General features: G+C 48.5%; 1 protein-coding gene and 1 non-coding gene across 16 annotated transcripts; one reads left to right on the top strand and one right to left on the bottom strand.

Moving 5' to 3' along the window:
- The first annotated feature begins 151 nt into the window (after positions 1-151).
- MSH5 (mutS homolog 5) lies at positions 152-23,051 on the top strand. Of its 15 annotated transcripts, none has more exons than XM_055390048.2 (25): positions 152-251; positions 643-802; positions 1,350-1,473; positions 3,027-3,107; positions 3,259-3,321; positions 4,055-4,176; positions 4,290-4,450; positions 4,697-4,732; positions 5,384-5,466; positions 7,535-7,580; positions 13,676-13,814; positions 13,942-14,004; positions 18,539-18,667; positions 18,926-18,998; positions 19,144-19,253; positions 19,475-19,555; positions 19,803-19,890; positions 20,164-20,353; positions 20,468-20,594; positions 21,068-21,217; positions 21,563-21,640; positions 21,850-21,993; positions 22,196-22,333; positions 22,490-22,563; positions 22,795-23,051. In XM_055390048.2, the coding sequence occupies exons 2-25, from the start codon at positions 656-658 to the stop codon at positions 22,904-22,906; spliced, it is 2,559 nt and encodes an 852-aa protein (XP_055246023.1). In that variant the 5' UTR covers positions 152-251; positions 643-655; the 3' UTR covers positions 22,907-23,051. The 15 variants fall into 15 exon arrangements, with proteins under 15 accessions (XP_055246023.1, XP_055246031.1, XP_055246027.1 ...); XM_055390056.2 differs by lacking the exon at positions 5,384-5,466 and adding an exon at positions 6,608-6,645 and having other exon boundaries at positions 4,341-4,450; positions 21,566-21,640; XM_055390052.2 differs by having other exon boundaries at positions 165-251; positions 4,341-4,450; positions 21,566-21,640.
- LOC115935125 (U6 spliceosomal RNA) lies at positions 17,324-17,428 on the bottom strand. Its single transcript, XR_004070830.1, has one exon. It is a non-coding gene; the product is annotated as a U6 spliceosomal RNA (small nuclear RNA).
- Positions 23,052-23,129: the final 78 nt, after the last annotated feature.

Genomic DNA, 23,129 nt, shown 5'->3' on the forward strand with positions numbered 1-23,129 from the left:
CGGGAAGTTTGAACGTTCTGGACCCGCCCCGAAGGCGAATAGGCCAATCAGCGTCCAGACTCTTCAGCTACGGCAGTCCGCTTCTCCTCCTCGCCCTGTCGGATCTCTAGGCTGGATCCGGGCCTTTCCAATCAACAGCGGCTAGGAGGGCGGGGCGCGTGCGCGCGCACCTCGCTCACGCGCCGGCGCGTTCCTTTTGCAGGCTGGTGGCGGTCGGTCAGCGGGGCTTTCTCCCGCGTGTAGCGACTCAGGTTACTGAAAAGGCGGGAAAACGCTGCGACGGCGGCAGCTGGGGGAGGGGGAAGATAAGCGCGTGAGGTTGGGGTCCTGGCGCGTGGTTGGCAGAGGCAGAGACATAAGACGTGCACGACTCGCCCCACAGGGCCCTCAGACCCCTTCCTTCCGAAGGGCAACCTCCGCGTGACAGGAATGAGGGTGGGGCGCGTGGAGTTTCCCACAATCTGTACTTTAGTTAAATACCCGAGAATTCACCTCCTGTGTCCACAGCTCTCCACGCCCCTCAGCCCTGCCCCGCAGCCGTGTAGCAGAAATACTTAGTGCTTTGCATTCTGCGCGCCACCCTACCCCGGCCTCCTCTGTGAATCGTTCCTTCCGAACCGCCCTCACTTTTTGCATCCGCAGAGCCTCCAAGCTCATGGCCTCCTTAGGAGCGAACCCAAGGAGGACACCGCAGGGACCGGGACCTGGGGCGGCCTCCTCCGGCTTCCCCAGCCCGGCCCCAGTGCCGGGCCCCAAGGAGGCCGAGGAGGAGGAAGTCGAAGAGGAGGAGGAGCTGGCCGAGGTCTCTGAGGGGAGTAGAAACTTGAATGGAGAGTTGATGGGAAGTTAGAATAAAAGAGAGTTGGGAGCCGGGCGCGGTGGCTCACACCTGTAATCTTAGCACTTTGGGAGACTGAGGCGGGCGGATCACCTGAGCTCAGGAGTTGGAGACCAGCCTGGACAACATGGCGAAACCCCATCTCTACTAAAAATATAAAAATTAGCCGAGCGTCGTGGCACGTGCCTGTTATCCCAGCTACTGGGAAGGCTGAGGCAGGAGAATCACTGTAACTCGGGAGGCGGAGGTTGCAATGAGCTGAGATTGCTCCACTGCACTTTAGCCTGGGCGACAGAGCAAGACTCCGTCTCAAAGAAAGAAAGAAAAAAAAAACAGGGTTGGGAAGAGCTGGGCAAGTCTCTTACCTCCTGAGTGGCTGTTTCACATTCACTAAATGGGGGTGATGATGCCTATCAGAGATTTGATAAAATGATTAAATTATATAAGGCATGGTAAACCCTACACTTATGAGCGATTCCAATAGTGATTTTCTTTCTTCCTTGCTGGACAGATCCACCTGTGTGTGCTGTGGAATTCAGGATACTTGGGCATTGCCTACTATGATACTAGTGACTCCACTATCCACTTCATGCCAGATGCCCCAGACCAGGAGAGCCTCAAGCTTCTCCAGAGAGGTGGGGATGGAACCATGAATTCCTCTGCTCTCTGGGATTGCAGATGTGTTACACACACACACACAATTTTTTTTTTCTAGACAGAGTCTTGCTCTGTTACCCAGGCTCAAGTGCAGTGGCACAATCTTGGCTCACTGCAGCCTCCACCTCCTGGGTTCAAGCAATTCTCCTGACTCAACCTCCCGAGTAGCTGGGACTACAGGCGTGTGCCACCACACCCAGCTAGTTTTCTTTGTGTGTTTTTAGCACAGACGGGGTTTCACCATGTTGGCCAGGGTGGTCTCAAACTCCTGCCCTTGTGATCCGCCCACCTTGGCCTCCTAAAGTGCTGGGACTACAGGTGTGAGTCACCACGCCCAGCCATGTTTTACTTACATTAACTCACCTCACTGTCTAGCATATTTTGTGTTGCTGTAAGGAAATACCTGACTCTGAGTAATTTGTTAAAAAAAAAAAAGTTTTATTTGGCTTATGGTTCTGGATGGTTGGAAAGCTCAAAATTGGGCATCTTCACTGGTGAGGGCCTCAGACTGCTTCAACTCACGGAAGAAGGGAAGGCAGAGTGTGTAGAGGTCACATGGCAGAGAAGAAGCAAGGGGGAGGGAGATGCCAGGCTCTTTTTGACAACCAGTTCTCTCAGGAACTAATAGAGTGAGAACCTCTCACACATACCCACCAACACACTCCAGGAAGGGCATTTATCTGTTCATGAGCGATCCACTCCCATCACCCACACACCTCCTGCTAGGCCCTACCTCACAACACTATCACACTGGGGATTAAATTTCAACACGATATTTGGCAGGGACAAATCACATCCAAACTATAGCACTGACTCAATATATTTTACAGTTGCTTCACAGAGGCTCCCTCTTTTGTTTTATGAGTTCATTTCATTATTTAACAAATATTTGTGAGGTTGTTTTTTGGTTTGTTTGGTTGTTCTTTTTTGAGACAGTGTCTTGCTCCGTCACTCAGGCTGGAAGTGTAGTGGTGCCATCTTGGCTCACTGCAACCTCCGTCTCCCGGATTCAAGCAATTCTCCTGCCTCAGTCTCCCGAGTAGCTGGGATTACAAGAATCTGCCATCACGCCTGGCTAATTTTTATATTTTTAGTAGAGGCAGGGTTTCACCACGTTGGCCAGGCTTGTCTTGAGCTCCTGGCCTCCAGTGATCTGCCTGCCTTGGCCTCCCAAAGGGCAGGGATTATAGGCATGAGCCACTGTGCCTGGCCACAAATATATATGACGTATTTACAATGTTTCAGGTGCTTCAGATTCAGCCCTAGGCAAATCAGTCATGTCTGTTCTCCAGGGGTTTACAGCCTAGTGACAATATCCAGAACATCCCACTTCCCTCTCACCATCCCACCACTCTTAACTACTTTTCTAAATCTCAACTTCTACCTGTGTTCCCAATGTGCAGAGCACTCCCTACTCCTAGGGAGGAAATGTTTTTGAGAAGGAGAGGGGTAGGAAGAGGAGGGCTATGGGTTTTCTCTTAGTCAAAGACAAAGATCCTTTAACTCATTTGATCTCTGTTCTCCTTCCAAGTTCTGGATGAGATCAATCCCCAGTCTGTTGTTACGAGTGCCAAACAGGATGAGAATATGACTCGATTTCTGGGAAAGCTTGGTAAGGACTTGGTAAAGGATAGAGGGAAAATGGGGAAGGACTAATATATGGAATATTCCAGGGGGCTAGAATTGGGTGAGAGGGAGCGTCAGACAGAGGTAGAAGGACTGAGATGTACAGAATGATAGCCTTTTCTTTGCCTCCCCCACAGCCTCCCAGGAGCACAGAGAGCCTAAAAGACCTGAAATCATATTTTTGCCAAGTGTGGATTTTGGTATCTCCTTCCTTTTGCTTTGCCTAACTCCCTGTTCCGGTGTCCCATTCTTTCCCCCAACTCTACCTTCATCATCACAGATCTCCCCTCTGCCTTATGTCATCCTAAACCTTTGTGCTCCTCATGCCCTATGACCTGTCCCCCCAAGATCTCTCCTGCTCCCTACCCTTTAATAACCTGCAGCTTATTGGGAAGCCTCTGCTTAAGTCATGTCTAGGGATGAGGGCCTCCCCTGAGGAGTGGTGACACTTTTTGGACAGGGTTTTATTGTTGGAATTCTCCCCATTAAGTTAAAGCCTTTTATCACCAAACCAAAAGGCACTGCCTCAGTGACCCTTATTATGATCCATAAGGCACTTCTGTAACTTTCCTAGGTTTACAATAAGAACAGGAGTGTACTATCCTAATTAGATATTAAGGCATTAGTGTTACTAGTTCTATTAATACCATTATTTTGACCAAAATCCTCAATTCCAGACAGATGTCTACTTTCCTCAGCCATTTATCTTTCTCAGGCTGTGCTTTCAGACAAGTATCTTTATATTAAATGTAGAATAAAAAGAGAATTAGACTAAGAGTCTGAAAATTTGGTTCTTGCTCTAGCTTTCCATTAACTGCCTGTGTGAGCTTGGGCAAGTCAAATAATCTCTCTTGCTTCTATTGTCTCATTCTTAAAATGGGGTGAAAAAATTGAGCTACAAGACCTTTCCCTTTGCTTGCCTCCCTCAAATAGGTCTGGAGATAAGCAAACAACGCCTCCTTTCTGGAAACTACTCCTTCATCCCAGACGCCATGACTGCCACTGAGAAAATCCTCTTCCTCTCTTCCATTATTCCCTTTGACTGCCTCCTCACAGTGAGATTGGTCCTGGGGGATAAGGGCTGGGAGGCGGCACAAGTGCTAGGGCTGAATTCTGGGAGGTACTGGCCTAGCCCTGGAAAATAATAACTTTCGCTGGTGCTCTGCAGCCCCCAGGAGATTTAAGATTTACCCCGATTCCACTGCTGATCCCCTCCCAGGTTCGAGCACTTGGAGGGCTGCTGAAGTTCCTGGGTCGAAGAAGAATCGGGGTTGAACTGGAAGACTATAATGTCAGCGTCCCCATCCTGGGCTTTAAGAAATTTATGTTGTAGGTGATTCACCCCAACCCCAACCAAAGTAGTGTGGGATTGGGAGGCCTGAAAAGTAAAGTGGGGGTGGGGTGTGGATGTGGCTGTGACCCAGTGGGTCAAGTGCTCTAGGACACCCGGGAGAATCTAAGGGCTAATGAGACTTTGGGAAGAAGACTGGGACAATATTCAGAGAGGGGGACAAAGGAAGTGGAGTTGTGGAACGAACTCAGACCCCTTCCTGCTTTTTTGTTTTCTGTCCTCAGGACTCATCTGGTGAACATAGATCAAGACACTTACAGGTAAAGAGGTGGAGGCATGCTGCTGTCTCTGGGGAGGGAGAAGGATTAAGTTTAATGCCCCAATAATCCTAATGAGTCTCTAGTTTCCCTAATCCTGGGGCTATTAAGATCTCTCTCCTTGAAGGAAAGGGAAGGGGGGGCTTTGAGGGAAAGAGAGGAAGAAAAGCATAAAGATACTAGCTTTCTTTTCTATAGGGAGAAACTGAGGCAAATAAAAGTAAGAGACAAACCTTACATCAAGATATGATCTCGGCTGGGCGCGGTGGCTCATGCCTGTAATCCCCGCGCTTTGGGAGGCCAAGGCGGGTGGATCGCCTGAGGTCAGGAGTTTGAGACCTGACCAATATGGTAAAACCCCGTCTCTACTAAAAATATAAAAATTAGCTGGGTGTGTTGTGCGCCTGTAATCCCAGCCACTCAGGAGGCTGAGGCAGGAGGATTGCTTGAATCCAGGAGGCAGAGGTTGCAGTGAGCTGAAATTGCACGACTGCACTCCAGCCTGGGCGACAGAGCGAGACTCCATCTCAAAAAAAAAAAAAAAGACGTGATCTCAGGAGGATATCCCCTGTCCCCATTCCATTTATCAGTCCTCAATTCTTATTCCCTTCAAAAGTCCAAGTTACCCCAAACTCCTCCATTTCTTCTTGACAGTGTTCTACAGATTTTTAAGAGTGAGTCTCACCCCTCAGTGTACAAAGTGGCCAGTGGACTGAAGGAGGGGCTCAGCCTCTTTGGTAGGTGTGCCCCATCCCTCATCTCACATTACAAAGACCTACCAGAAAAGCAATTGGCTCCAAAGATGTGTCCCAGCCTCCCTTCCCACTTCACTCCCATTGTCAGATATCTCTTTCATGCCAATCCAAATTTCTTACCTCTTTGTACCCCCCGCCCCCCAAGCTTGAGCATCTTCCCATACTTTGTGGCTGTACAGTGTTGTTGCATATCAGCCATTACTTTACCAATTCTGTGTTCCTTCCCTGGGTTTGTATGAATGTTTCTACTAGTTGGGTACCTGTGAGGGACTTTGGGAGACCTTGTGTATAGAGAAGAGTTTTATAACTGCATAACTGCCTATTTGATTTGTATAGAGTCTTTATCAGTTGTCTCTGGCTTTAGGGTATATTAGGGACATCTCCGCAAATATCCATATAGTTTCATATCTCAGTAAGTTGTGTCCAGTTTTTTTTTTTTTTTTTTTTTTTTGAGACAGAGTCTCGCTCTGTTGCCCAGGCTGGAGTGCAGTGGCGCGATATCAGCTCACTGCAAGCTCTGCCTCCTGGGTTCACACCATTCTGCTGCCTCAGCCTCCTGAGTAGCTAGGACTACAGGTGCCCACCACGATGCCTGGCTAATTTTTGTATTTTTAGTAGAGAACGGGTTTCACTGTGTTAGCCAGGATGATCTCGATCTCCTGACCTCGTGATCCGTCCGCCTTGGCCTCCCAAAGTGCTGGGATTACAGGCGTGAGCCACCGCGCCTGGCCAGTTGTGTCCAGTTTTGTGTGTGTGTGTGTGTGTGTGTGTGTGTGTGTGACGAAGTCTCGCTCTTGTCCCCCAGGCTGGAGTGCAATGGTGCGATCTCGGCTCAATGCAACCTCTGCCTCCTGGGTTCAAGCGATTCTCCTGCCTCAGCCTCCTGAGTAGCTGGGATTACAGGCACCTGCCACCACGCCCAGCTAATTTTTGTATTTTTAGTAGAGACGGGGTTTCACCATGTTGCCCAGGCTGGTCTTGAACTCCTGACCTCAGGGGATCCACTCGCCTCAGCCTCCCAAGGTGCTGGGATTACAGGCATGAGCGACCGCGCCCCGCCGTCCAGTTTTTTACATATGTGTGTTGGGCTCTTGAGTTTATTGTTTGTTTGTTTGTTTTTTAGATGGAATCTTGCTGTGTCACCCAGGCTGGAGTGCAGTGGTACAATTTAGGCTTACTGCAACCTCCGCCTCTTGGGTTCAAGTGATTCTCCTGCCTCATCCTACCTCAGCCTCCTGAATAGCTGGAACTACAGGCCTGCACCACCATGCCCAGCTAATTTTTTTGTATTTTTAGTAGAGATGGTGTTTCGCCATGTTGCCCAGGCTGGTCTCAAACTCCTGAGCTCAAGTGATCCTCCTGCCTTGGCCTCCCAAAGTGCTGGGATTATAGGCATGAGCCACCCTGCCCGGCCAGCTATTGAGTTTTTGTATTTTTGGAGGGGCGGGAGGGCTCTTGAGTTTTTTATGTTTTGTTTGTTTGTTTATTTGTTTCGTTTTGTTTTGAGACGGAGTCTTGCTCTCTCACCCAGGCTGGAGTGCAGTGGCGCGATCTCCGCTCACTGCAAGCTCTGCCTCCCGGGTTCATGCCATTCTGCTTCAGCCTCCCGAGTAGCTGGGACTACAGGTGCCTGCCACCATGCCCAGCTAATTTTTTGTATTTTTAGTAGAGACAGGGTTTCACCGGGTTAGCCAGGATGGTCTCGATCTCCTGACCACGTGATCCGTCTGCCTCGGCCTCCCAGAGTGGTGGGATTACAGGCGTGAGCCACCGTGCCTGGCCGGTTCTTGAGTTTTAACTAGGTCTGCTTTGTGTATTTTTCTGGCTAAGTGTCCCTGTGAGTGTTCATCCCTTCCCCCATCTCCATGTACGGTAATCCCAGCTCATATTTGTGGCCAGGCACCAGCTTTGGCTGCCTTTGTGCCCTCCCAGGCCAGCTTCCTCAACAACCAGCACCTCTGACCTGGATGCCTCAGCTTAGACACATAAACACATTCCATTCCCTGTCCCTGCCTTGTAACAAGTTCACTCCCTGCCTTATCCCTCACAGGAGTCCTCAACAGATGCCGCTGTAAGTGGGGAGAGAAGCTGCTCAGGTGAGTGGGTCCCACACATACTACACACTAATGCATGAATTCCATATGCACACTACATACTAAAGCCTACTAATGGCAGTATACAGATTCTCACATACACCACCCCACCTAGTAGTAGTAAAGCAACTGCCCTTTACTGAGCACTGGCTAACTGCATTTCATCCTTATAACAGCTTTGTGTAGTAGCTGATATTCATCTCATTTTTTGTTGTCAGCGCAGGTACACATATACCCATTGATGATACACAGACTTGCACACATACAAGCAGCAGGAAAAAACACAAAATGTAAGGCCGGGCACAGTGGCTCACGCCTGTAATCCCAGCACTTTGGGGGGCCAAGGTGGGTGAATCACTTGAGGTCAGGAGTTTGAGACCAGCTGGCCAACATGGTAAAGCCCCATCTCTACTAAAATGCAAAAATTAGCCAAGCATGTTGGTAGGTGCCTGTAATTCCAGCTACTCAGGAGACTAAGGCAGGAGAATCGCTTGAACCCAGGAGGTGGAGGTTGCAGTGAGCCAAGATTGTGCACTGCACTTCAGCCTGGGCAACAGAGTGAGACTCCATCTCAAAAAAAAAAAATGCTAATGTAACACATGGCTATGTTAGCATGGTTATCTTTAGTTATAGAAAACACACTTCACATTTCTGTGATGACTCTCAAATTTGTGTCTCTAGTTTTGAACTCCGTATGTGAATGTTAATTGCATATCACCACCTGCAGTTTTCACAGGCAGCTCAAACTCAGAGCATCCAAACTGATGCCCACCAGATCTGTTCCTCTTCCTGCATTCCCTTTGCTGGTTAATGGCATTGCTGGCAGTACACCTTCTCAAGCTATGAACCTTGGATTGATGCTTCTCCCTCATCTCCCATATTTAATTATTCACTAAGTCCTATCGATTCTATTCTGTAATGTCTCCCCCAGCTATCCCTGTCTCTTTCCGCTGCCCTAATTCTGGTCATCATCATGGTCATCATTTCTAACCTGGAGCATTGCCTTTGCCTTCAGATTGGTCTGTCTGCCTCTGATCTCTTCTTTTTCTAAGCCACCCTTCATTCTAAAATACCTATCATTCTGCCAGTTCAAGTGAGCTAGAAACAAAAAACCTGTCATTCCAAAACAGAGATCTAAGCATGTCACTCCTTTTTTTTTTTTTTTTGTGACTGAGTTTCGCTCTTGTTGCCCAGGCTGGAGTACAATGGCAAGATCTCTGCTGACTGCAACCTCCACTTCCCGGGTTCAAGCAATTCTTCTGCCTCAGCCTCCCAAGTAGCTGGGATTACAGGCGCCCACCACCACGCCTGGCTAATTTTTGTATTTTCAGTAGAGGCGGGGTTTCACCGTGTTGGTCAGGCTGGTCTCGAACTCCTGGTGATCCGCCCACCTCGGCCTCCCAAAGTGCTGGGATTACAGGCATGAGTCACTGCGCCTGGCCGTCACTCCACTTTTTAAATAGCCTAAGTAGAAAGAAAATAACATAAACCTCAGGAGGTTTCCCATTACCTTCAGGATTAAGATTAGCATCTTAAGCAGTATAATGATGTTCAGGGTCCATCACGTTTACCCCAGTTTTAATTTCCAGACTCACCTTCCTTAGCCCCTTCTAAGTCCTTTCCTACTGGATCTACCTTATATTCTAGTCATTGAGGGCCACTTGCCATTATGGAAACATGTCATGCCTGTGTTTATGCTGCTCCTTCTGGAAAGTCCTTTTTTTTTTTTTTTTTGAGACGGAGTCTCCCTCTGTCACCCAGGCTGGAGTGCAGTGGCGCGGTCTTTGCTCACTGCAACCTCCACCTCCCGGGTTCAAGCAATTCTCCTGCCTCAGCCTCCGGAGTAGCTGGGATTACAGGGACCCACCACCATGCCTGGCTAATTTTTGTATTTTTAGGAGAGATGGGATTTCACCATGTTGGCCACGCTGGTCTTGAACTGCTGACCTTGTGATCTGCCCACCTCGGCCTCCCAAAGTGCTGGGATTACAGGCATAAGCCACTGTGCCCGGCCTGGAAAGTCTTTTCCTTGTTCTGTACCTATCAAAATCTTACATCCAGGTCAGGTGCGGTGGCTCACGCCTGTAGTCTCAGCATTTTGGGAGGCTGAGGTGGGTGGATGATTTGAGGTCAGGAGTTCAAGACCAGCCTGGCCAACTTGGTGAAACTTCACCTCTACCGAAAATACAAAAATTAGCCCAGCATCATGGCGCGTGCCTCTAGTACCAGCTACTCAGGAGGCTGAGGCAGGAGAATTGCTTGAACTCGGGAGGTAGAGGTTGAAGTGAGCCCAGATCGCCCCACTGCACTCCAGCCTGGGCAACAGAGTGAGATTCTGTCTTAAAAAAAAAAAAAGTGCATCCTCTTCGAGGTGCAATCCAACTGTTACCCTTTGGCTTTTACAGGTACCTGTAAGGAGTTGATGTGCACCTTCTTTGTGCTCACATAGTGCTTGTTTATGTTTTTCTAGTTGCACTGTCACATCAGGTTAGAATTAGCAGTCAGTGAATCTGCTTGCCTCCATAGCTATGAACTCTATCTAGTGGCCATACCTGTTACCTCAGTGTCTGACACATGGTCTTGTACATAGTAGCACTCAATGTGTGAACACAACGCAAATGTAAACACACTGGTAACATCATCTCTAAACAGAGTGGAAACCTTTGCTAGCCTCAGGTGCACAATCCTTCCCCTACCTCACCTCCTGCTGCAGTGTGTATCTTGTAGGGGTTAATTTAGGATAATCTCTGAGGTCATCTCCAGGTAATCAGCATCTCCAGGAATCGGCAGGGTAATTTAATTACCCACACATTCTTCAGTGCTTCAGGTGCAGATCTTTAATCTCAGCCACAGATGGGAGGGAGAGAATTCTCAGTGGAGAAGAGAGCTGGATTTAAGGTCGGGGAGGAATGTGTATTCCCCAAATGGAATCAGACAGGGCATGAGATCATATAACTTGAAGAATCATCATATAATCTAATGAACTAAGGACAGGTGACATTTATTAATATTTCTGTATACGAATTTATTTTAATTTATTAGGAAATACCTCTAACGTACAAAAAGATGTAAATAATAATATAGGGCCAGATGTGGTGGCTCACGCCTGTAATCCCAGCATTTGGGAGGCTGAGGCAGGAGGATTGCTTGAGGCCAGGAGTTCAAGAACTAAAAGCTGTACAGGCACCAAGAATATGACTGAATGTCACAGTATGCTCTAAAGGGCACTGTCCTAGGAGTCTAGAGACATGATTTTGAGACTTAGCTGTTCTCATTGGCGGTATGACTTTGGGCAAGTTGCTTATCTTTTAACGGTTTCATTTTCTCAGTTGTTAAATTTACAGAGTTTGGTTTAACTAAAGTCTCTCCCAGTACGAGCAGGGCGTGAGTCAGAGATACCTAAGTGTTTAGTGCAGCGCATGTGCTTTCTAAAGTGGGGATGGCTATTTACAGACTGGCCTACACTGTTCTGGTGGGAGCCCTCAGTGACCAAGGAGCAGAGGTACCTGAAACCCACCCTTGAAGCCATCTGGATGCTCCGCTTCATTCAAATCTGGGGTGTTCTAACCCAAAGTAACTGGCCACAGACTGCAATGTAAGATACAAATCTTCAGGACCTAGTGTGTGCACATGTTGGCTCTTATATAAGATGGCATCCTTAGTACTTGTTCTATGTAGAAAAGAATTTGTGGGCTCACAAGTCCCTACAGAGTCTCACACTCTCATGGCCAATAAGTATACAGGGATACCCAGAATTAGACAAACACAGATGAGACATTTATTTCTGTATATGAATTTATTTTATTTATTTATTTATTTTTTGAGACAGAGTCTCACTCTGTCGCCCATCCTGGAGTGCAGTGGCCTGGCTCACTGCAAGCTCCACCTCCCGGGTTTACACCATTCTGCCTCAGCCTCCCGAGTAGCTGGGACTATAGGTGCCCGCCAACACGCCCGGCTAATTTTTTTTTGTTTTTAGTAGACGGGGTTTCACCGCGTTAGCCAGGATGGTCTTGATCTCCTGACCTCGTGATCCGCCCTCCTTGGCCTGCCAAAGTGCTGGGATTACAGGCGTGAGCCACCGCACCTGGCCTGAATTTATTTTCATTTATTAGGAAATACCTCCAACACACAAAAATATGTAAATAATTAGCCGGGCGTGGTGGCTTATGACTGTAATCCCAGCACTTTGGGAGGCTGAGGCAGGTGGAACACCAGAGGTCTGGAGTTTGAGACCAGGCTGGCCAACATGGTGAAACCTCATCTCTACTAAAAATACAAAAATTAGCCGGGAGTGGTGGCGCACCCCTGTAATCCCAGCTACTCCAGAGGCTGAGACATGAGAATCGCTTGAACCTGGGAGGTGGAGGTTGCAGTGAGCTGAGATCGCACCACTGCACTCCAGCCTGGACAACAGAGCAAGACTCTGTCTCAAAAAAAAAAAAAAAGATGTAAATAATAATACTATCGGGCCAGGTGCAGTGGCTTATGCTTGTAATCCCAGCACTTTGGGAGGCCATGGCAGGAGGACTGCTTGAGGCCAGGAGCTTGAGAACAGCCTGGGCAACATAGCAAGACCTCGTCTCTATAAAAACTATTAATAGTAATACAAATGGCCAGGCGCAGTAGCTCATGCCTGTAGTTCCAGCACTTTAGGAGGCTAAGGCAGGCAGATCACCCGAGGTCACGATTTTGAGACCAGCCTGGCCAACACAGCGAAACCCTATCTCTACTAAAAATACAAAATTTAGCTGGGCATGGTGGCACACACCTGTAGTTCCAGCTGCTGGGGAGGCTGAGGCAGGAGAATCACTTAAGCCTGTGAGGCAGAGGTTGCAGTGACCCGAGATCCCGCCACTGTACCCTAGCCTGGGCGACAGAGCAAGACTCCATCTCAAAAATAATAATAATAATACAAATATCTATATATCCATCAGCCAATTTAAGAATAAGACATGCTGGGCGCGGTGGCTCACGCCTGTAATCCCAGCACTTTGGGAGGCCGAGGCGGGTGGATCACAAGGTCAGGAGTTCAAGACCAGCCTGGCCAAGATGGTGAAACCCCATCTCTACTAAAAATACAAAAATTAGCTGGGCACAGTGGCGGATGCCTGTAATTCCAGAACCTGGGAGGCGGAGGTTGCAGTAAGCCAAGATTGTGCTACTGCACTCTAGCCTGGGCGACAGAGCAAGACTCTATATAAAAAATAAAATAAAAAAAAAAGAATAAGACACTATCGGCTGGGTATGGTGACTCACGCCTGTAATCCCAGCACTTTGGGAGCCGAGGCGGGCAGATCACGAGGTCAAGAGATCGAGATCATTCTGGCCAACATAGTGAAACCCTGACTCTACTAAAAATACAAAAATTAGCTGGGCATGGTGGCGCATACCTGCAGTCCCAGCTACTCGGGAGGCTGAGGCAGGAGAATCACTTGAACCCGGGAGGTGGAGGTTGCAGTGAGCCGAGATCGCATCACTGCACTCCAGCCTGGCGACAAAGCGAGACTCTGTCTCAAAAAAAAAAAAAAAAAGAATAAGACATTGTTGTTGAAGCCCCTTAAATGTCCCTCCCCAATCCTTTTTTCTCTGCAATGTTGACCATTATTATGAATTAAAGCTTATCATCCCTAATGGGACAGTTATGTTTTCACAGGAAGAATATGAAAAGATGAATGTCTGTTGCTGTTACCCAGAGACACTTTCACAGCAAAAAAGACATACAAACTCATACTGACTCACCGTCTCTTACTCAGCCTCAGAGTGAGCTGCAGTGTTGGCACACAAATACCTCAACACACTGCTCTCCTTCTAAAATATTGACAAGCTCCGTTACTTATATACATGGAATGACACACGGTCTTATCCATTGAAACTGTAATATGTAGACACAATTATGCTCACATCTAGCAATTTTCAGTAGATACATGTAAACACACCTGAATGGGTAGGACACTGCACTTGCCACTACATTCCCATAGCACATCGTGGATACATATTGCCACAATCCCCAGGGACTGCAAGCACACTTTTTGGCAAACTGAGATCAAGATGATAGATGTAACTTGTAGTACCCCCACCCAAACCCTCACTTCCAGGCTATGGTTCACACGTCCGACTCATGACCTGGGGGAACTCAGTTCTCGTCTGGACGTCATTCAGTTTTTTCTGCTGCCCCAGAATCTGGACATGGCTCAGATGCTGCATCGGCTCCTGGGTCACATCAAGAACGTGCCTGTGAGCCCAGGGTGGAGGGCAGGGAGGTGGGGAAGGAGGTTGAGGGCTGATACTGGGCAGTGGGCTTCTTGAGGGGCATTAGAGTGAGGGAAGAGAAAACAGCGGCTGTAACCTTGTCTGACTGTAGCTGATTCTGAAACGCATGAAGTTGTCCCACACCAAGGTCAGCGACTGGCAGGTTCTCTACAAGGTAAGGCCTTCCTTCTTGAATCCCAAAAGTCCAGGTAAAGGCCCTCAGCCTGTATTCCAGACTGTCTGTACCCTAGACACGCTGTCCAATTTTATTCTACCCTCTTTTTTTTTTTTTTTGGAGACAGCCTCGCTCTGTCGCCCAGGCTGAAGTGCCGTGGGGCGATCTCGGCTCACTGCAACCTCCGCCTCCTGGGTTCAAGCAATTCTCCTGCCTCAGCCTCCCGAGAAGTTGGGATTACAGGCGCCCACCACCATGCCTGGCAAATTTTTGTATTTTTAGTAGAGACAGGATTTCACCATGTTGGCCAGGCTGGTCTTGAACTCCTGACTTCAGGTGATCCACCTGCCTCAGCGTCCCAAGGTGCTGGGATTACAGGTGTGAACCACTGGGCCCGGCCTCCCTCTTTTTTTTTTTAACTTTGTATTCAGGAAAATGTAAAAAATATTTAGAATAATATAATTAACCCCCATGTACCCACCATGCAGTTTCAACACTTTGACTTACGCCAATTTTTTTTTATTTCTTTTTCTTTTTTTTTTTTAGACAGAGTCTCGCTCTGTCGCCCAGGCTGGATTGCAGTGGTGCGATCTCGGCTCACTGCAACCTCTGCCTCCCAAGTTCAAGTGATTCTCCTACCTCAGCCTCCCAAGTAGCTGGGATTACAGGTGCCCACCACCACACTGACCACACTGGAGTGATTTTTGTATTTTTAGTAGAGATGGGATTTCACCATGTTGGCCAGGCTGGTCTCAAATTCCTGGCCTCAAGTGATCTGCCCATCTCGGCCTCCCAAAGTGCTAGGATTATAGGTGGGAGCCACCGTGCCCAGCCTAGTATGTGTCATCTATATCTTTTTCCACTTTCCCCTCTTGGATTATTTTGTGGGTTTTGTTGTTGTTGTTTGTTTGTTTTTTTAAATAAGGTCCTGCTTTGTCACCCATACTAGAGCGGAGTGGTGCAGTCATATTTCATTGCAGCCTCTAACTTCTGGGCTCAAGCAATCCTCCCACCTTAGCCTCCAGAGTAACTGGGACTATAAGCCTGAGATGCTGCACCTGGGTTTCTTGGATTATTTTGAAGCAAGTCCCAGCCATTATATCATTTCATCCATAAATATTTCAGTGTAATTTCTTTTTTCTTTTTTTTTTTTTGAGATGGAGTCTCACTCTGTCACCAGGCTGGAGTGCAGTGGCATGATCTCGGCTCACTGCAACCTCCGCCTCCCAGGTTCAAGTGATTCTCCTGCCTCAGCCTCCCATGTAGCTGGGATAACAGGCACATGCCACCATGCCCAAGTTTTTTTTTTGTATTTTTAGTAGAGACAGGGTTTCACCATGTTGGCCAGGATGGTCTCGATCTCCTGACCTCGTGATCCACCCGCCTCGGCCTCCCAGAGTGCTGGGATTACAGGCGTGAGCCACCTCACCCGGCCAATATTTCAGGGTAATTTCTAAAAGAAAATTATTTTTTAAAAAGAATAACAGTATTGTTATCTTACTTTAAAAATTGTATTATTTGATATCATCAAATATCTGAAATTTTTCTTTTTTGAGACAGGGTCTCACTCTGTCACCCAGGCTTGAGTGCAATGGCACAATTGTAGCTCACTGCAGCCTCAAACTGTTGGGCTCAAGCGATCCTCCCCCCTCAGCCTCCTGAGTAGCAGGGACCACAGGTGATGGCCATCACACCGAACTAAGTTTTTATTTTTTGCTTGCATTTATTTATTTATTTATTTATTTTTGAGACGGGATTTTGCTCTTGTCGCCCAGGCTGGAGTGCAATGGTGTGATCTCGGCTCACCGCAACCTCCACCTCCTGGGTTCAAGTGATTCTCTTGCCTCAGCCTCCCAAGTAGCTGGGATTACAGGTGCGTGCCACCACGCCCAGCTAATTTTGTATTTTTAGTAGAGACAGGGTTTCTCCCTGTTGGTTGGGCTGGTCTCGAACTTCCGACCTCAGATGATCTGCCTGCCTCGGCCTCCCAAAGTGCTGGGATTACAGGCGTAAGCCATTGCACCTGACCAATTTTTTATTTTTTGTAGAGACAGGATCTCACTATGTTGCTCAAGGTGGTCTCAAACTCCTGAGCTCAAGTGATCCTCCTGCTTGGACCTCCCAAAGTGCTGAGACTATTGGTGTGAGCCACGATGCCCAGTCAGATGATGGCCCTAGTCCTTTTTAATCTACCGGTTCCTTCTCTATCTTTTCTCTCTTGTTCTTTCTTTCTTTTTCTCTTTTTCTTCTCCTGGCAATTTGTTGAAGAAACTAGATTATTATTTGTCTTATAGTGTTTTCCGTTAGCCTGGATTTTGCTGTTTGCATTTCCTAGATGTTTTTGGCACATTTCTCTCTCTTCTGTAGTTTCTGTAAATTAATATTTAGTTCTAGAAGCATGATTAGGTTCAGTTTTTTTTTTCAATACTGTTTTAGAAGTAGAGGAACATAATGTCTGATATGTCCGATTGTCTCTCTTTTTCTGATGTTAGCAAATGTTCTGATGTTTAATACCTAAATCTATTATTTATTTATTTAGTTAGTTAGTTAGTTTGAGGTGAGTCTCCCTCTGTCGCCAGGCTGAAGTGCAGTGGCACGATCTTGGCTCACTGCAACCTCCGCCTCCTGAGTTCAAGTGATTCTCCTGCCTCAGCCTCCTGAGTAGCTGGGACTTACAGGCGCACACCACCACGCCCAGCTAATTTTTGTATTTTTAGTAGAGATGGGATTTCACCATGTTGGCCAGGATGGTCTTGATCTCTTGACCTCAGGTGATCCACCCGCCTTGGCCTCCCAAAGTGCTGGGATTACAGGCGTGAACCACTACACCCAGCCATTTATTAATTCTTTAGCAATTACAAAGTAGTAGTATTTAAATCTCTGATTCTTTCTTCATTTATTAGCCAGAAATTTCTGTAAAGAGAAACTTCCTTTTATGTACTATTTGGTTGCCAAGTGATAGAAATCATATAGAAGTACAGAAAATTGCTTGATATTTCCCCCACTCTTTTTTTTTTTTTTTTGAGACAGAGTCTTGCTCTGTCACCAGGCTGGAGTGCAGTGGCACAATCTCGGCTCACTGCAACCTCCGCCTCCCGGGTTGGGTTTCAAGTGATTCTCCTGCCTCAGCCTCCCGAGTAGCTGGGACTATAGGCGTGTGCCACCATGCCTGGCTAATTTTTGTATTTTTAGTAGAGACAGGGTTTCACCATGATGGCCAGGATGGTCTTGATCTCTTGACCTTGTGATCCACCCGCCTCGGCCTCCCAAAGCGCTGGGATTACAGGTGTGAGCCACGATGCCCAGCCCTTTTTTTTTCCCCAATATGGAACGCTTCTTGAATTTGTGTGTCATCCTTGCCCAGTGGCCGTGCTAATCCCTGTAACCTTCGAAATTTCAGTATATGTGCTGCAGAAACGAGCACCCTCCACCTTTATTTACTAGCTATCAATATGGTAAATTAGTTCCCTAACATTCTCCAAGATAGCCATGAGATTTTTTTGTTTTTTGTTTGTTTGTTTGTTTGTTTGTTTGTTTGTGATGGAGTCTTGCACTGTTGCCCAGGCAGGAGTGCAGTGGCGTGATCTCGGCTCACTGCAAGCTCTGCCTCCCGGGTTCGCGCCATTCTCCTACCTCAGCCTCCTGAGTGCCTGGGACTACAGGCGCCCGCCACCACGCCTGGCTAATTTTTTGTACTTTTAGTAGAGACAGGGTTTCACCGTCTTAACCAGGATGGTCTCAATCTCCTGACCTCGTGATCCACCCGCCTCAGCCTCCCAAAGTGCTGGGATTACAGGTGTGAACCACTGCGCCCAGCCCTGATAGCCGATGAGGTTTTTTTGTCATTGTTCTTCTTGTATCGTTACAGACTCATGGCCTTTTATAGCTATATTTCTCTTTCTCCCGACTCTGTACAAACTCCTTTGTTTTAGAGTTTGCACAACCCTCTATCAAAGCACCTACCACCTCACTTGTAAATCTTCTGCATGTATTTCTGTCTTCCTAGACTGTGAGCACATCTGGGACAGGGACCATATCTTTTTTTGTTTATTTGTTTTGTTTTGAGACAGAGTCTCGCTCTGTTGGCCAGGCTGGAGTGCAATGGCGTGATCTGGCTATAACCTCCACCTCCCGGGTCGAGAGATTCTCCTGCCTCAGCCTCCCAAGTAGCTGGAATTACATGTGCATGCCACCAAGCCCAGTTAATTTTTGTATTTTGAGTAGAGACAGGGTTTCACCATGTTGGTGAGGCTGATCTCGAACTCCTGACCTCAGGTGATCTACCCACCTCAGCCTCCCAAAGTGCTGGGATTACAGGCATGAGCCACTGTGCCTGGCCAGGACCATATCTTAATTGTCTTTGTAGCTTCAGTGTTTGGTACAGTGCCTCTCACTGTTTCTTTTTGCCTTTGAGATCTTCCCTCTTTGTTACTGTGATCTTCCCTACTGGTCTTTGTTCTTCTGAGTCTGTCCCTATCACCACCTCAACCCGAGCTGGATGTGGCCTGTCCTCCTTTTTGTGTTTCTCTCACAGACTGTGTACAGTGCCCTGGGCCTGAGGGATGCCTGCCGCTCCCTGCCGCAGTCCATCCAGCTCTTTCGGGACATTGCCCAAGAGTTCTCTGATGACCTGCACCATATCGCCAGCCTCATTGGGAAAGTAGTGAGTGGAAGGAAAAAGGGAGTGCACCCAGGGAGGTCAGGGAGAGAGAATGCAGTGTGCAAGATGGGGAAACATGGAAGATATTGAGGTCAATTGGATAAAGAATGGGATGGTGGGAGGAGGCGGCAGAACTTCAGGGAAGTATCTGGAGGGTGAGAGTTAAAGGAGGACTGCAGGGAGAATTGGGGCCCAAGGAGAGCTGAGGAACAGGACAGAGAGAGGGTGCCAGGTCCTAAGAAACAGTACTTATCTCCTCAGGTGGACTTTGAGGGCAGCCTTGCTGAAAATCGCTTCACAGTCCTCCCCAACATAGATCCTGAAATTGATGAGAGTGAGTGTTGGGTGTGGATGGGCCTGTGAGCCCTGCGCAGTGATGGAGTGCCATCCGTGGCAGGTGGTCACCACAGCTGGGGATCTTCATAGCAACCAGGGCAGGAGCCTCACTTTTGATAACCACGTGTCTTCCACCCTCGTAGAAAAGCGAAGACTGATGGGACTTCCCAATTTCCTTACTGAGGTTGCCCGCAAGGAGCTGGAGAATCTGGACTCCCGTATTCCTTCATGCAGTGTCATCTACATCCCTCTGGTGAGGGCAGGAGAGTGGGTGTAGCCTTCAGATGTCTTTTGGGGGAGATATTAGGCTTATGAAAGACATACTGGTAGATAAGAAAACTTGTGGGGCAGCCTGAAGAACATGAACACTTTTTTGTGGGGATACAGGGATCTTTTAAGCTCCCTCTAGGGTGGGGAGGTGTCCAGTAAGTCTCCAAGCAGGAGAGTAGAGTATCTCCTCTTTACTCTCCCCAGATTGGCTTCCTTCTTTCTATTCCCCGCCTGCCTTCCATGGTAGAGGCCAGTGACTTTGAGATTAATGGACTGGACTTCATGGTAAGACCCTCAACCTCTGTAAGGTGAGTGATGAGGAAAATGAGTCAGCAGCTGAGGAAGAGCGTTACTCTACAGCAGCACTGCCCAATATGGGATCTCTCCTCTGTAGTTTTACTCTGAGCTTTACCAGCACTGAGACAAAGGAAAGAGAAGTCAGAGTTAGGGGCTGGAGGTGGGGTTAGAAAGATGGGGAAGGAGAGGAGGACCAAGAGATGCAAAGTCCACAGCTTTGAACCCCTGTACCCAGTTTCTCTCAGAGGAGAAGCTGCACTATCGTAGTGCCCGAACCAAGGAGCTGGATGCATTGCTGGGGGACCTGCACTGCGAGATCCGGGGTGAGGAAAAGCCAGAGGTTATATGCATTGTAAGATGTTTAAAAAAAGCAGCAGCCAGGGGAAGGAGGGGAGTGGGCAACTTGGGGATGCTTCCAACAGGCCCCTCCTCTTCCTGCTCTCTGTCTCGCTCACTCTGACTCTATCTTTTCCTCTGAATGTCTTGAGGTCTCAGATTGTATCTGCAACCTGTTTCCAGATCCCCCTAGGGGCCTCTGCCTCTCCTTCACTTTCCCCTGGAACTGACCTCCAGCTCCCTTCCTCACCCACTCCCAGACCAGGAGACGCTGCTGATGTACCAGCTACAGTGCCAGGTGCTGGCACGAGCAGCTGTCTTAACCCGAGTATTGGACCTTGCCTCCCGCCTGGACGTCCTGCTGGCTCTTGCCAGTGCTGCCCGGGACTATGGCTACTCAAGGCCGCGTTACTCCCCACAAGTCCTTGGGGTACGAATCCAGAATGGCAGGTAAGAATAGAGGCGGGTGGAGGAATAGACATGAGGGGCCCAAAGGCTACATCTTCTGGGGGTTCATCTATCTTGATCCACAAGCCATGCGAGGTGCCTCTCCGCCCACTGCAGACATCCTCTGATGGAACTCTGTGCCCGAACCTTTGTGCCCAACTCCACAGAATGTGGTGGGGACAAAGGGAGGGTCAAAGTCATCACTGGACCCAACTCATCAGGGAAGAGCATATACCTCAAACAGGTGAGGAGAAGCCCTGCAGCCTGGGCCTCTGGCATCTCCTGCATCTACTCCACCCCTACTTGCCAGCCAACTCAGGCTCCTGCAGCTCTTCTCCCATTTTCTGACCCCGCTCTTCATGAAAGGACCATCACCCACATCCCTGTGCTTCCACCTCACATGTTCTTATTCTCCACTGGAGAGCCATGCTCTAATGGAACTTTCCGTGGCCCAAATTCCTTCACCTGCCTCTGAGTAGGTACACACCACTCCCAAGTATGTCTCTGCCCACGTCCCGTGCCTCTTTACTGATTCTAAATTAGCCCACAGGGCTATGGTCAGGATTGGGGGAGGAGAGACAGAGTCAGTGTGTCTGTTACCTATTTCTCCTGTTTCACCCTGTCCATTTCTCTTTGATGTGCCATTCATGCCTTGAGCCTCACTTTCACCTCAGCCCACGGCACCAGGCCCCAGGCCCTGTCTCCTTCCCTATTCAGGTAGGCTTGATCACATTCATGGCCCTGGTAGGCAGCTTTGTGCCAGCAGAGGAGGCCGAAATTGGGGCAGTAGATGCCATCTTCACACGAATTCATAGCTGCGAATCCATCTCCCTTGGCCTCTCCACCTTCATGATCGACCTCAACCAGGTCAAAGGGAACAAAGGGAGGTGGGATTGAGGAAAGGGATAATGGGAAAGGAACCCCTGAAAATGCTCATAACAGGAAAGCATGCCCTCTGCTGCATGCCCTTTATACTAAAAGTGGGGAGCACTAAGGTCAGAGATAGGAAGAATCAATACCACAAACATTTCTTGAACCCTTGTTTCATGTGAGTCACTGTTGGCAAAGAGGATGAACAAAGCGTGCACCTCACCATTCAAGAACTTGCTGTGCAGTAGGGAGGGCGTGTATACAGCTTTATTCACAGGCCAACTGTGGTCAGTGCGTTACGGGCTTCCAATACTAACTTTCCCTTGTCCACCTTACACCCAGCAGGTGGCGAAAGCAGTGAACAATGCCACTGCACAGTCGCTGGTCCTCATTGATGAATTTGGAAAGGGAACCAACACGGTGAGGGGGGAAACTGATAAGGGGAGAAACTAACGAGGGGAAAATGGAGGAGGATGAAGGAGCATGACAGTGAGGCTGGGCCTCTGGAATGGAATAGGGCTGTGTGGGCAGAAAAGAAATAGAACACGAGACAGGGAAAGGCAGTGCAAGTGCACAGGGGCATATGGGGTCCCCATGGCTCCGAATGCTAACCTCTGCCCTCTTTGCAGGTGGATGGGCTCGCGCTTCTGGCCGCTGTGCTCCGACACTGGCTGGCACGTGGACCCACATGCCCCCACATCTTTGTGGCCACCAACTTTCTGAGCCTTGTTCAGCTACAGCTGCTGCCACAAGGGCCCCTGGTGCAGTATTTGGTGAGGAGACCAATCTAGCTCCTCGGGGACCCCCAGGCTGGGCATTTCCCAGAGGTGGGGATTGGCTCCTCTATCAGAACAAGGGCTCCCTCAGCACAGAGACCACATCCCTTCCCTTTTCTCCCTCCCCACAGGATTGGCCAAGGGTTTCAGGACAGGAAGGAGGTGATTGATGATATACTGTCTTTTATTCTCTTTTAAGACCATGGAGACCTGTGAGGATGGCAACGATCTTGTCTTCTTCTATCAGGTTTGCGAAGGTGTTGCGAAGGCCAGCCATGCCTCCCACACAGCTGCCCAGGCTGGGCTTCCTGACAAGCTTGTGGCTCGTGGCAAGGAGGTGATGAGATCCAAATGTGCAACCACCTCCACATCAGAGCTCCCTTCCATTCCTAGTCCTACTGGGCCTGGGTCTAGGTCCACAGGATTTCTGACCCTTATTTCCCCTTCTCTTCCCCACTCCCCTTACTCCTCCCACCTTCTTGCTTGTTCCTAGGTCTCAGACTTGATCCGCAGTGGAAAACCCATCAAGCCTGTCAAGGATTTGCTAAAGAAGAACCAAATGGAAAAGTGAGTATGTGGCCCCAGTGTCTTTACCCTCTCTGCATCTTCTGCAACTCTTCTCCCCTTTTCAGGGACTCAGCCTTCCTCCAGCACTTTGCCCTTCAGAAACCCACCATTTCTTTCTGAAATCCCTAAATCTTCAAGATCCCAGGTTTTCTGTGCCACAGCCTCTCCCCTCTGCCCAGGGATTTGGTTGTCCATTCTGCCATAAATCTTGCGATTTTCCCTCTTCTTCAGTTGCCAGACATTAGTGGATAAGTTTATGAAACTGGATTTGGAAGATCCTAACCTGGACTTGAACGTTTTCATGAGCCAGGAAGTGCTGCCTGCTGCCACCAGCATCCTCTGAGAGTCCTTCCAGTGTCCTCCCCAGCCTCCTGAGACTCCGGTGGGCTGCCATGCCCTCTTTGTTTCCTTATCTCCCTCAGACCCAGAGTTTTTAGTTTCTCTAGAAATTTTGTTTCATATTAGGAATAAAGTTTATTTTGAAGAAAGATATTGTTTCTTTAGTCTCAAAACAAGAGACTAGGAAAGATCCAAAACACAGAGCAGGAGTCCACAGGGGAACCTGC

This window comes from Gorilla gorilla, chromosome 5, assembly GCF_029281585.2.
Source record: "Gorilla gorilla gorilla isolate KB3781 chromosome 5, NHGRI_mGorGor1-v2.1_pri, whole genome shotgun sequence".
NCBI classification, from domain to species: domain Eukaryota; kingdom Metazoa; phylum Chordata; class Mammalia; order Primates; family Hominidae; genus Gorilla; species Gorilla gorilla.

Bases quoted from the DNA above. Each gene is read 5' to 3' on its own strand.
- MSH5 (XM_055390048.2), top strand. From the start codon at position 656: ATGGCCTCCTTAGGAGCGAACCCAAGGAGGACACCGCAGGGACCGGGA. The intron at 803-1,349 runs GTCTCTGAGGGG...CTTGCTGGACAG, and splicing joins AGGAGGAGGAGCTGGCCGAG to ATCCACCTGTGTGTGCTGTG. The intron at 3,108-3,258 runs GTAAGGACTTGG...CCTCCCCCACAG, and splicing joins TCGATTTCTGGGAAAGCTTG to CCTCCCAGGAGCACAGAGAG.